Here is a 12485-nt window from a genome sequence, read left to right on the forward strand (position 1 = left end):
GTAAATTATATACATTCTCCCTAAACTATAACTATTTCCTTTTTATGCAAATAATTTAGCCTTTATTATGATCGACAATCTATACAAATTAAGTTTAATTAAAGCCTGCCCCATTAAAACGGAGAATGTATGTTAAATTATATATATTGTTTACTTTTCCATATAACTATGTAATATAATTATATAAAACCAACTGCCTTCCTTAGATAATATTTTTACTATATATTTTATATCCTTTCTTTTTCAACATTGACTCAAATTATTTGTACCAAGTGCAAGGTTGACTCGTGCGCTCCAATTTACTATATATACATCCTTCAGACGCTTAACACAGCATCGAGCACAAGCCTCAACCCTATTTGAACTTCTTGTTTCTCTAGTAAAGATCACTACTCATGGCTTCTTTCAAGTCTTCCTCGTCAACCATCACTACCTTCAAATTCCATTTAGGGGCATTTCTGCTTCTTGTTGGTGTTGCTTCTGCTCAATTAGCTTCAAACTTCTATGGAACATCATGCCCCAGTGTCCTTTCTGTCATTAAATCAGCTGTTAACTCAGCAGTGTCAAATGACGCTCGCATGGGGGCATCCTTGCTCCGTCTTCATTTCCATGATTGCTTTGTTAATGCAAGTTGTCTGCCTCTCTCTCTTTTTTTTAATCATCACTTCCCTATTAATCTTATTTTTCTATACTTTATTAAACTTTCTTTAAGAAATCTTTCCCTTTCTATTTTGCATATGTATGGCACGTAACACAACTACATGCTAGCCAGTTAGCTGCTAGAAATTTCAAGTTTTTTTTACTTAAATCTTCCTTCTGTTTTTTTTCTCTTTTGCTAATTCGAATTTTTATGCTAAAAATATATTCATAATTAATTTATTTAGAAATGTGTACACCCCAACACTATATAAACTCGAGAAATTGAACATTCTACTAGATCATGGTGGTACTTTGTGATTTATGGGATTGAAAATGATAAAATTTTTGATGAACTTAATCTTTCTTTCTTTTTTTGACGAACTTAATCCAAGATCAATTACAAAAAAAATAAAAATAAAAAATCTCGTGATTTTTATATGGTGCACATGATTAGTTAGTAAGATTAAAAATTAAAAAATAAAAGCACCTTTACTTTTATTTCTAATTCCTCCCTTCAAAAGTAAAAGAAATAATTCAGCCCGTATTGCTGACCTTTCCACCTAAAGCTAGCTGGTCTTGTCTTGTCCCTTTGTATTTTTGCATGGATTCATCATGTCATGTTTACTTGGCATGCAGAGTTTTTTCTGTCTATGTCATACTGTTGAATTTGCTTTTAATTGGTGGAACAATATTGTAAAGCAGGGGTGTGATGCATCAGTGCTTTTGGACGGTGGAGAAAAGACAGCACCAGCAAATGCCAACTCTCTGAGAGGTTTCGAAGTTATTGACAGTATTAAAACTCAATTAGAGAGTTCCTGCCCTGGTGTTGTGTCCTGTGCTGACATCTTGTCTGTTGCTGCTCGGGACTCTGTTGTTGCTGTAAGAAAAATACCATTTTTCATGGCTTCCTCTTCCTCTCTCTCTCTCTCTCTCTCTCTCTCTCTCTCTCTCTCTCTCTCTCTGTGTATAATTACATGTTCTAAAATATTTGGATCGTTTTGTTTCAGTTGCGTGGTCCTAGTTGGCAAGTTCCATTGGGCAGGAGAGATTCAGCCACAGCAGGAAGTGTAAGCGATGTTAATAGCAACATCCCTTCCCCAGCCTTGAATGTCAGTGGCCTCATCTCTGCCTTCTCCAACAAAGGTTTCACAGCTAAAGAAATGGTGGCTCTTTCTGGTATGCTTAATTTTGTGTCTTTAATGGCAGTTAAAGCCAACAATTAGCTAGGCATGGAAAAGCAATTAACCATTGTTTTGTCTTCTGAATTTCTTGTGTTGCAGGATCTCACACAATAGGGCAAGCAAGATGTACCACATTCCTAACCAGAATCAACAGTGAAACCAACATAGATTCCTCGTTCAAAACATCAACACAAGCTCAGTGTCAGAATACTAACAATTTCGTCCCTTTGGATGTCACGAGCCCGACATCTTTCGACAGTGCTTACTACAGGAACTTACTGAACCAGAAGGGCCTCTTACACTCTGACCAGCAACTCTTTAGCGGGGGCTCTACAGATGCTCAGGTTAGGGCTTATAGCTCTAATCAGGGTGCTTTCAGGGCAGACTTTGCAAATGCAATGAAAAAGATGGGAAACCTTAGCCCACTCACTGGCACAAATGGCCAGATCAGGACCAATTGCAGGAAAGCCAACTGAGTTCTATGCCCAGTGGTCCAAATGGCTAGCAGCTCTTCGTTTATGTGTGTGAGTAGATCCTAAAAATAAAGGAGGGCAAATACATACATGTCTGCATGTTATTTTGCTCTCTTGTAAGGTTGTGGAAAAAGTTTCTGCGATCCTATTTCCATCTTCTAGGGTGCAAGACTTGGGAAAAAGTTTCCAAGTAGTCTGTATTTGTAAAGCGATGTGAGATGAGACTTATGAAATCTATGCAATTGGAGTTTTGTTTTTCAAAAGCACACAGCAATTGGAATGATTATAGAAACCCAAGGGCTTCGAATTCGACGGGGCTTTTTATCGGTGCAGGCTAGTTATGAGCCAGCCCATAAAGGATATATAATTAATTATATACATAGTTATTAATTATGACTCATGATGATCCGGTAAGTGAACTCAAATAAGTTTTAAAAAGTTAAAAAGATAAAAATAATATTATTTTTTAAAAAAAATTTAAAATGAACATGTTTTTTTGGGTTTTTAGAAGATCCACTAGATCAATTGGTGTTTAACATTGTTTTTTATACGTGGCTTGATTCATGGGGTGAGTTAACCATGTCTTGGATCAACCAACCATAATTATATAGTTAAATCTCTGTAAATTAATAATAAAAATCTCAATTGAATAAAAAACACTATTTAATCAAGTTAATAATTTACTGAGGTTATATTGTAGATAGTTTTTTGAAACTTCGAGATTGGATAATTAGTTTTATTAAAGTATGAGGACTGTAGTTGACAGCTCAATCATTTGACAGGACATGGAAGCCTGGAATTTGATTGTATGACATTTAATAAAATAATATCCTTAATATATTTTTCGTTAATTAATTTTGATGAAACTTAATTAAAATAGATGGGGAAAAAGACTTAAAACTCTTAAAAAACAAAAAACATTGTCGTCACAATCCACAATGTTACAAGTGTGTGTGGATGAGTAATGGATTGCATAGTGTTTTTAGCACGCTAATTAGGATATTTCTTAATCTTTATCATGATCATTAGCTGCCCCAAAATCTCATGGATACAATAGTGACCCTAACTGATACATACCCAACGTCATTATTAAATGTAGAGTTTCAATTACATTAAGATGTTGTGGAATAAGTAAGATACTAGATAAGTAGTTCTTGCTGGGTTGGTTCATATTTTATTTTAATGTAAAAAAGATATTAAAATAATGTAAATATTTTTTAAAAAAATATTTGATATTCTGGTTATTAACTCGAATAGATTTAATAAGCTCGAATAATTTAATAAAATAATTAGAAAATAAAATATCAATAACAAATAAAAAATATTATATCTATGACAAATAATTTGTTGATTTTTTCGTTATTGTCCTCCGAAGGGATGGAAGTTTCAACAATTCAATTTTGAGTAAGTTTGACTGCTAGCTGTGTAATATTTTATGCAGTTCAGAATCGGATTTTCCAAAGATGATTATGAAGATAAATATAATGGATTCAAATGCAATGTGGTTTAAAGTTCAAATGCGATATGATTGAAAACAGCTCGGAATTCTTCAAAATAATGGAATTTAAAACTTGAAGATATCTCTCTGACAAATTCCAAGAAGAAAGTTTAAATAAGCTTTTCATTAATATATTATGGTCCCATAACACAAAAATTCATGATCAATCGAAGAAAATTTCAATTAAAAATTGAAGTCGTAAGATATAAAAAAATAAATAAAAAAGAAATATGAAATTTAATTTTTAATTAATACAGCGTTGAAAAATGAAATGATTATAAAATGATCGAAGAAAGATGAACAGTTACATGCCACGTGGCAAACCACAGAGCAAGAGAGGTTAGAAACTTTGTTCGGTGAAGCGTCCTTTTCTTGATCTCGACAAGGATCTACCTAGCTTTTTCATAATTAATTAGAGTGACTAGGTGAATTGTTGATAAAATCAACACGTACGAGATTCATTTGACCAATTATACTTGTCGGAAAAGAAATTGCTTCGAAGATATTTTAATTCATTATTAGCTATAGCATGCTTGAGCACCCTAGCTTTTGGAATAAATTAACCGCGGGGATTTTGTATCATATTACATGTGTTTTTTCCTATTTGTTGCTTTATAATATGGTTGACACTTTACATTATTATTTTTTTATGTGAACCATGCAGTTGCATGCATAATCCAAAGACAAGAATCTAAAGGTTAGCATGCCTAATGCTAAGTTTTTTTTTTTTTTATGTTAACGCGGGAACTATCATGTCAATTGGCATTTGCAAATAAAAAATTAAAAATAAAAGTTATTAATTCATTGAAATCTCCAATTGTTTTTAAGAAATATAGTTAGACTTTCTCCTAGGTTCCTTTTCCTTAATTATTATGTAGTTTGATTCTACTCCTTGCTTGGTCAAGTAGATTTCCTATCACCAATATCTCCTCCAAGGCATGCCCCACCTCCAATGTGGTTGTTGTCATTATTGGCTTGATAATTTCTTCAAAGAGTATGAAAATATTTTGAAGTGTGGTAATAATTAATGTTTTTTAAAATATTTTTTAATTATAAATATATTAAAATAATATTTTTTTTATTTTTTTTTATATTAATACATCAAGAAGATATGAAAATATCAAAAAATATTAATTTAAAATAAAAAAATTAAATACAAAATCAAACATATAAAACAATACTCTAGCTCTGATTAATTAATGGCCTATGGATGCACAAATTAAGCGATTTGGTTGTTGATCACCTCCCCGACTCAGTCTCGAAATAGCTAGATATTTTATTTTCGGGGAGAAGCTAGAAATAAGTTACTTGAGAAAGAGACAGGGTGTGTCTAATAGAAAATAAAAAATTCCCACGACATGGTCTCCATGCATATATAAACATGAATTAGATGGCTAGCTTGTGAAATGACTAAATCAAACAGATTTTTTTAGAGCACATTAACGTACTTTTCTGCCTAATCATGGCCTTGACATTTGTAAATTTCTCAGAAGTCTTAGGTTTGGCCAAGTCCTACAATGTCGAAGAACTTCAACTCTAGCTCCCCCATGCCCTATAAATACAAGCAGAAAGGCAAGGAAAACACAAAAAATCATCAAAGCAAAACAAGAGCTTTAACCAGAGTGATCACTACAGATCTAGTACTAACTAAACATGGTTTCTCGTACCATCTTCTGTCTTTCTGCCTTCCTTGTGCTTTTGGTTCTTGCTACTTCTGCTTCTTCTTCAAAAGTACTATCTCCATATTACTATAACCATGTGTGTCCCAAAGCTTTACCAACTATAAAACGAGTTGTGGAGGCTGCAGTTTACAAAGAAAGACGCATGGGTGCTTCTTTGTTGCGTCTACACTTCCATGATTGTTTTGTCAATGTATTACACTAATCACATTCTAATTTCTCCTAATTATTTAATAATAATATCACATAATTAAGTTTTACATGCATATTGTTCTTATACTAATGGTTTTGGTTTTGGTTGTATATATGTGATATAGGGTTGTGATGCATCAATTCTTTTGGATTCAACATCCACCATTGACAGTGAAAAGAATGCGCTTCCTAATATCGATTCTCTTAGAGGATTTGAAGTTATTGACCAAGTTAAGTTGGAGGTGGACAAAATCTGTGGACGTCCGGTGGTCTCTTGTGCAGATATCGTAGCTGTTGCAGCCCGGGACTCCGTCGTTGCGGTACGTGATCGATTAAAGAGTTGTTTTGTATATATAGTTGGTGGTTCAGTATTTTTTAATTAACATTGCAATCTATATACTTGCTCATATAAAAATATGTGCAGCTAGGAGGGCCAACATGGGCCGTCCAACTAGGAAGGAAGGACTCAACCACAGCTAGCAGAGACGAAGCCAACAATGACCTCCCATCACCATTCATGGATCTTCCTGCCCTAATCAACAACTTCAAAAGGCAGGGTTTAAATGAGAGAGACCTTGTAGCTCTCTCCGGAGGCCACACTTTAGGGTCAGCACAGTGCTTTACGTTCAGAAACAGAACCCACAATGACGCAAATATCGACCCTAAATTTGCTAAACAGCGCAAATCAACATGTCCGCTCGTCGGAGGTGACTCAAACCTTGCTCCTCTAGACCCAACACCTGCACGCTTTGACGTTGCATACTTCAACAGTTTGGTGAAGAAAAGAGGGTTGCTTCACTCTGATCAAGCCCTCTTCAACGGTGGCTCCACTGATGGATTGGTGAAGGCTTATGGTTCAAATGCCAAGGCTTTTTGGGCTGATTTTGCTAAGTCTATGGTTAAGATGGGGAATATAAAAATTTTGACTGGAAAGCAAGGCCAAGTTCGTTTGAATTGTAGGAAGGTGAACTAAATTGTTGTTTGGACTGCAAAAATAATTTTGTGTGTTTTAATTTATTCATTGTAATTGTGTCATCTCTCTTCTTTGTGAGTGAATTAAGACTTGCAAAGATTTAATTGTTTGCATAGTATATTGACTTCGATTGTATTAAAAATGTAAGGTTATTTTGGTGTATTTTCCAATGAAATTATATATTTTTTTTAGTGGAACCCGAATTTCAATTTGCATATTCCATTATATGCTGTTTTTTATATTATTTTATTTTATTGAATTAAAGTAAAACAAGTTCGGCTCACTTGTTTGTATCTTAAATAGGTTGTGTTAAGCCTGCATTCACAGGCTGGCTATTTCTATCCACTCTAGTAATTAATTAAATCTGTTTTGTAACTTCTTAATTATCTTAAATAACATATTTATTGAACCATTCATAAAGAGATATATATAAAAAAAAAAGTTGGATTCAATTCTATTATACTATTCATAAGAGTTAAACTTATCAAATCCGTGAACCAAGTCAACCAACCAAAGTTATGAATAGGTTCATGGACTTTATAAAATTTAATAATATAACTTTTTTTTAAAACTATTTTTTAACTATATAAAAAAAAATAGACGATAAAAAAGTTAAGTTCAATTAAAAAATAAACACCCCACCAAACTCGTAAATCAGGGCAACACAGATTACCCTAGCAAACCCGTAAATCATGCTAACCTTATAAAAAGATAAAATAAAAAGAAATAAATTATAAAGCTAAATTATCAATCATCCCAATATTAAAAGAATAAAATTGACAAAAACAAATTTGAATAAAAAAATCATGACAAAAATTCAAAAATATAAAGAAAGCAAAACATCATATGTTACTATTGTCATTCACAGTGCAATATGTGTGGTGAATCAATGTTTTCCTCACTCTTTTTAATTTTTATTACTATATAAAGTTTAATAATATGATTCTTCTCTAAAATTATTTTTTTTTTAATTATATGAGAAAAAATTAGACTATAATAAAAGTTAAGTTCAATTAAAAAAAACCCACCAAACTCGAAAAACCAGGGTAACCTAGGTTATATTGGGAAACCCATAAATCATGCTAACCTTATATAAAGGAAAAATAAATGAAGCAAATTACAAAGTCAAATTTTTAACAATTTCAATTTTAAAAGATGAAATCGATAAAAAAAATTTGAAAAAAAAAAATCAAACAAAAATTCAAAAACAAAGAAAAAAAAAGTAAAACATTGTAGATTACTATTATAATTCACAATGCAATGGGTGTTGGGTGAACAATAGTTCCCCCCACATCCTTTAATTTTTTTTTACTTTATAAAGTTTAATAACATAATTTTTCTCTAAAACTATTCTTTTAACAATATGAGAAAAAAAAAATAAACTATAAAAAAGTCAATTTCAATTAGAAAAAAACACACTAAATCCATAAATTGAGGCAATTTAGGTTACTTTGAATAACTCGCAGATAAAATTATCAACGGACTGAAAAGTCACCAATGATATTTTAAGGAGTTTTAAAAATTTTTGATTAAATTAAAAAAATAAATTAAATATTATAAATGGAATTAGCAATGGATTGAAAAATTGTCAGTAATATTTGGAAGCTTTATATAAAAAAAAGTTATTAAATTGAAAATTGAGGTAAAGATGACGGCAGTGAGTGATGATAGGTTATATGTGATAATGATGATGATTGACATGATTATAGATAACGCAACATGATAAAAACAAGTACAATTTTAGATTTTATTGTTAAATTGAACTCAAATTTTACCAAATAATTTTATAGGTGAAGTTCTAGAACCTGCCCACAACTGATTTCTATTTTTATTTTCATGCTGGATCTAACTTAAATATACGGGCTGAACTAGATCCATCCAGCCCAGCCTAGTTATGGACACAAACCAATTATCCGGTTGGGCAACAGGCACATTCACGCACGCATGCTCTTTACAGTGCGAAGGTAATTATAAATAATTAAATACTTTCGCACAATGTGAAATGAATCGAAGATGCAAAGCGGGAAAATGAAGAACTTACCTGGTCTGGAGACGAAGGGATGAAGACGATGGCAGCGGTGCGATGACTGTCCAATGTCCCCTGCTTCTGTTTGTCGTTCACTTCTCCTTTGTTCTCTCTTTTGGTCTCCTTTTTTTTATTTTTTTGCTTTATCTTATTCTCCTCCCGTTCGTGGCCTCTATGCCATGCGGTCACCTCCAGATAATGAAGCGACCTTGCAGGACTTTTATTGCAGGAGTAATGGTAACGGTCGGCTGGCAGGGGCGTCTTTTTTTTTCTTCCTACTCAGGTGAGACGAAGAAGATGAATAGTTTTCTTTGAAACGGCGCCATTTTTCAACTGAAATGGCTATTTTCAGTTTGCCCCCCTGAAGTTCTTTAATTTAGCAATTGGGCCCGTATTCATGGAAAATCTCTTTTCTTTTTTAATTTTGCCCCTGGATCAATTTCAATTGGGCCCGTATTGGGCCTGAAGTTCTTTAATTTAGCAATTGGGCCCGTATTCATGGAAAATCTCTTTTCTTTTTTAATTTTGTTTTCGGCACAGTTAACAAAACAGTCCTTTCTTTTCAATTTAATCAATTCAGTCCTTAATTAGATCTTTAACTTTTAATTCTTTCAAAATTACCCCTGCAAAAATCAATTAACCCCTCTGGTATCACCTTTTATTCACTGTGGTCGTTGAACTTAATTTCTTGCAATTGCAACCCAAATCAGCCCCAAACTTTGATATTTCTTTAATTAAACCTTTGATTGTATTTATTATAAATCAAAGTTTAATTAAGTTTATAAACTTATCAATTCTTTTGATTTTTAACCAAATTAACTCTAAAATTTAGAATCTCCTCTTATTAGTTTTTAAACTTTTAATTTGTGTTGTCTTGACTCAATTCTTAATTTTGTTTTCAAAAAAGTATATGCGTAGCTTTATGGTAAATAAAAAATACAAATACCTAATCAACCCTTTCTGAAACTTTTTATTTTATTTTTCTGTACTCTTAAAGGTATTTTTATTATTTATTAAAATGGTGAGTAGGTAAAAAAAACCCTAAACAATTAATAATAACCAATGTGCAATTTTTGTTGGGAACGACTAAATGATAAAATATGAGGGGCTACTTCAGTTTTAATGTTTTTTTTATATTACTATTCGTGCCTTTGGAATTTTTGCACAACCTGGTGTTCTAACCATCATTGCATGAGTCCGCTCATCCCTAAAGTACACCAGGGTTTGATTTATCTTAGGTAATTCTGCCTGATGACCTTTCAGCAATGATAGGCCTGGAAAGTTAGGCGAAGATTTACTGAATCGCACCATATTAGCCCTAAGTTTATAGGTGTCAAGCCAGATTTGATTCAGCCTTGCAATGTTCTTTAAATTCCTTCTTTAATTCTCTGTAGGTCAGCCATGTTGGGCATCATTCAAAATAGAATTTGAGAGCCATGAGTGGGTTATATGGTCGTTACTTGTTGGTATTGGATAGGATTTTGAGAGAGATATGTCTTAGCTCTTATGATTATTGAAGGTTAAGAAGGTCAGGTGATTTAGAGTAGAAGGCTTTATTGGAGGAGGAAGAAGAAGAAGAACTGCAATGTTATGTTATGGAAAAGTCTGATATTGTGAGGGGAAAGAGAGGGCAGAGGTTGGGGCAGGGACAGGGACAGTTCTCACAGTTATATTATCAAACAGGTGGAGTGCAAAGAAATGTTAGGTTGTAAATTAGGTCTCAAGGATGTGATTTTCTGTCACTACGCGAAGAAAAGCAGAGGCAGAGAAGAATTCATTACATGTCATTCTATTCAACTCCACGTCATCGTTCATGTTCTTTTTTGTTGAAAACGTGTTGGGAATGGTTAGAAAAAGTTAACGATGGAGCTATGTTGTTAACACAAACAAATTATTATTTAGGTGATTTTCGCTTCAGTTAAATTAATTAAGATATTATTTAAATTTTAAGTTTGAAATTGAATAAAAATATTATTTAATTAATGTTATTAATTTATTAAGTTTTAATTTATTAAGATTATGTTTAGAGATATACTCTTTTTTACAGTAAGAAGATAAATTGGTTTCCTGTTTAATATTATTTTTTAAATGTTTTCTTTAGAAATTTATTAAAATATATTATTTTTTTAAAAAAAATATTTTAAATAAAATTACATTAAATAATATTTTAAATATTTAAATAATCTAAAAACACTAAAAAAAAATTAAATTTACAAAAATATTTAATAAAAAAATCAGTTCAACTATTTTTTTTTTTGGTAACCCGGGGTGTCCGGGCCAGCTTACGCGCACCACGACTAATCCCCGGATCCACTGAACATCCTGCAAGCCCCATGAGCAGGTAAGGCACCGCAGGGGTGACAGACTGGTACTCTTGAGAATCAAACTCGGGACAGTCACAAAGCAAGCCTTGCAGTTGACCGCTTGAGCTAGACCCTCAAGTGTCAGTTCAACTATTGATATATCAAGTGGATGCAGGAATGACATGGGTTGCCCAATGTTTCCATAATTGGGCCACATTCTGAGTTGCAACATTTTTATTTTGTGATAAGGTCCAGGTCCATTGAACTTTCAAGCCTTTAGCTTTTTTAGAATTTAGTATTATGATCAAGGGATACAGCTTTTTTATACCTTTTTTTTATTTATATTTGTTGTTTAATATAATTTTAGGAGAATGGGAAAGTTTCAAGAAAGTGTATACCGTTAGCTTCTTGGAAGGGTGGAGGTAAAAACAAAATTCAGATGGGTAAGTTTCTAGGTTTTATGTATTTCCTTTTCTTATAATTTCAACCAACTTTTTTTTTTCACTTTAATTATAGACCACAAAGATATATTTAATGTTTTTATAATTATATTTTTAATTATTATTTTGATTTATATTATTAGTTATAATTCATTAATTATTCATAATATTTTAAATCATTACAATACTATTTTGATTTATATTATAAGTTATAATTCATTATATGTTATGACTGGAATTTAGGATATTTTCACATATATTAATGAAATTGAATTAAAAATTCGATTGAATGAGACTCAAACTTTATACCTCCAAATGAATATCCATTTTCTTTACCATTTATATTCTGAACTCCCACTTCATAAGTACATAAAAAAAAAAAAATGTATATACAATATGTTAAAGAACTTTCTCATTTAAAAATTTAAATTATTAAATTGAGATGATTTTTTTAATATGATATTAAAACCTTATTGATTAAGCAGTCACGAAATTTGAATCTTACCATTCATGTTTTTATTTGATAAAAAATAAATATAAAATAGTATAAGCATGAAGAAGTTTTAAGTTGAAAGAATTTTCATTTAAGGAGATATGTTTAAAGAATAATATAAATTATATTTTAAAATTTCATTTAAAATTAAAAATATAGTATGAGAAAATTTATTTTTTATTTGACAAAATAACTATAAATTGACACTTGAAAAACACTCCCCCTAACGGAAATATGGATTATGCAATATTTCACTTTCATGGTCTCGTATTTCACACAATCAACACAGTATGATGATTGACGAACATGATTCATTTGCCAAGAGAAAGCTCGGAAATTCAAACCAGTTAGAGCATAGATTAGGTGAGTCGTATGGGTAAAATCAACAGCATCGATCCTTTTCAAGAAAGTAACTTTCAAAAGGAAATTTCCCTCTGGGGTGTGTATGTATACATATATATATATATATACATATATATATATATATATATATATATATATCGTTAAATGATCAATGATATTTTGCCTCGCCCGCCGGTCAAACATTGCATATATCAGTCAATAATGACAAGAGTTTCAAACCTAATG

The 12485-nt window shown here is 31.7% G+C and overlaps 2 protein-coding genes across 2 annotated transcripts; both read left to right on the plus strand.

The window, feature by feature from the left end:
- Nucleotides 1-341: 341 nt before the first annotated feature.
- Nucleotides 342-2556, plus strand: LOC118035631 (cationic peroxidase 1). The gene is made up of 4 exons (XM_035041239.2): nt 342-626; nt 1342-1518; nt 1647-1815; nt 1920-2556. Exons 1-4 carry the CDS (start codon nt 396-398, stop codon nt 2294-2296), a joined length of 954 nt encoding a protein of 317 aa, XP_034897130.1. The 5' UTR covers nt 342-395; the 3' UTR covers nt 2297-2556.
- A 2814-nt stretch (nt 2557-5370) lies between these two features.
- Nucleotides 5371-6826, plus strand: LOC118035630 (peroxidase RIP1). Its single transcript, XM_035041238.2, has 3 exons — nt 5371-5663; nt 5788-5982; nt 6087-6826. The coding sequence occupies exons 1-3, from the start codon at nt 5445-5447 to the stop codon at nt 6633-6635; spliced, it is 963 nt and encodes a 320-aa protein (XP_034897129.1). The 5' UTR covers nt 5371-5444; the 3' UTR covers nt 6636-6826.
- Nucleotides 6827-12485: the final 5659 nt, after the last annotated feature.

The sequence above is a fragment of the Populus alba genome, chromosome 16 (genome assembly GCF_005239225.2).
Source record: "Populus alba chromosome 16, ASM523922v2, whole genome shotgun sequence".
Taxonomy (NCBI): Eukaryota; Viridiplantae; Streptophyta; class Magnoliopsida; order Malpighiales; family Salicaceae; genus Populus; species Populus alba.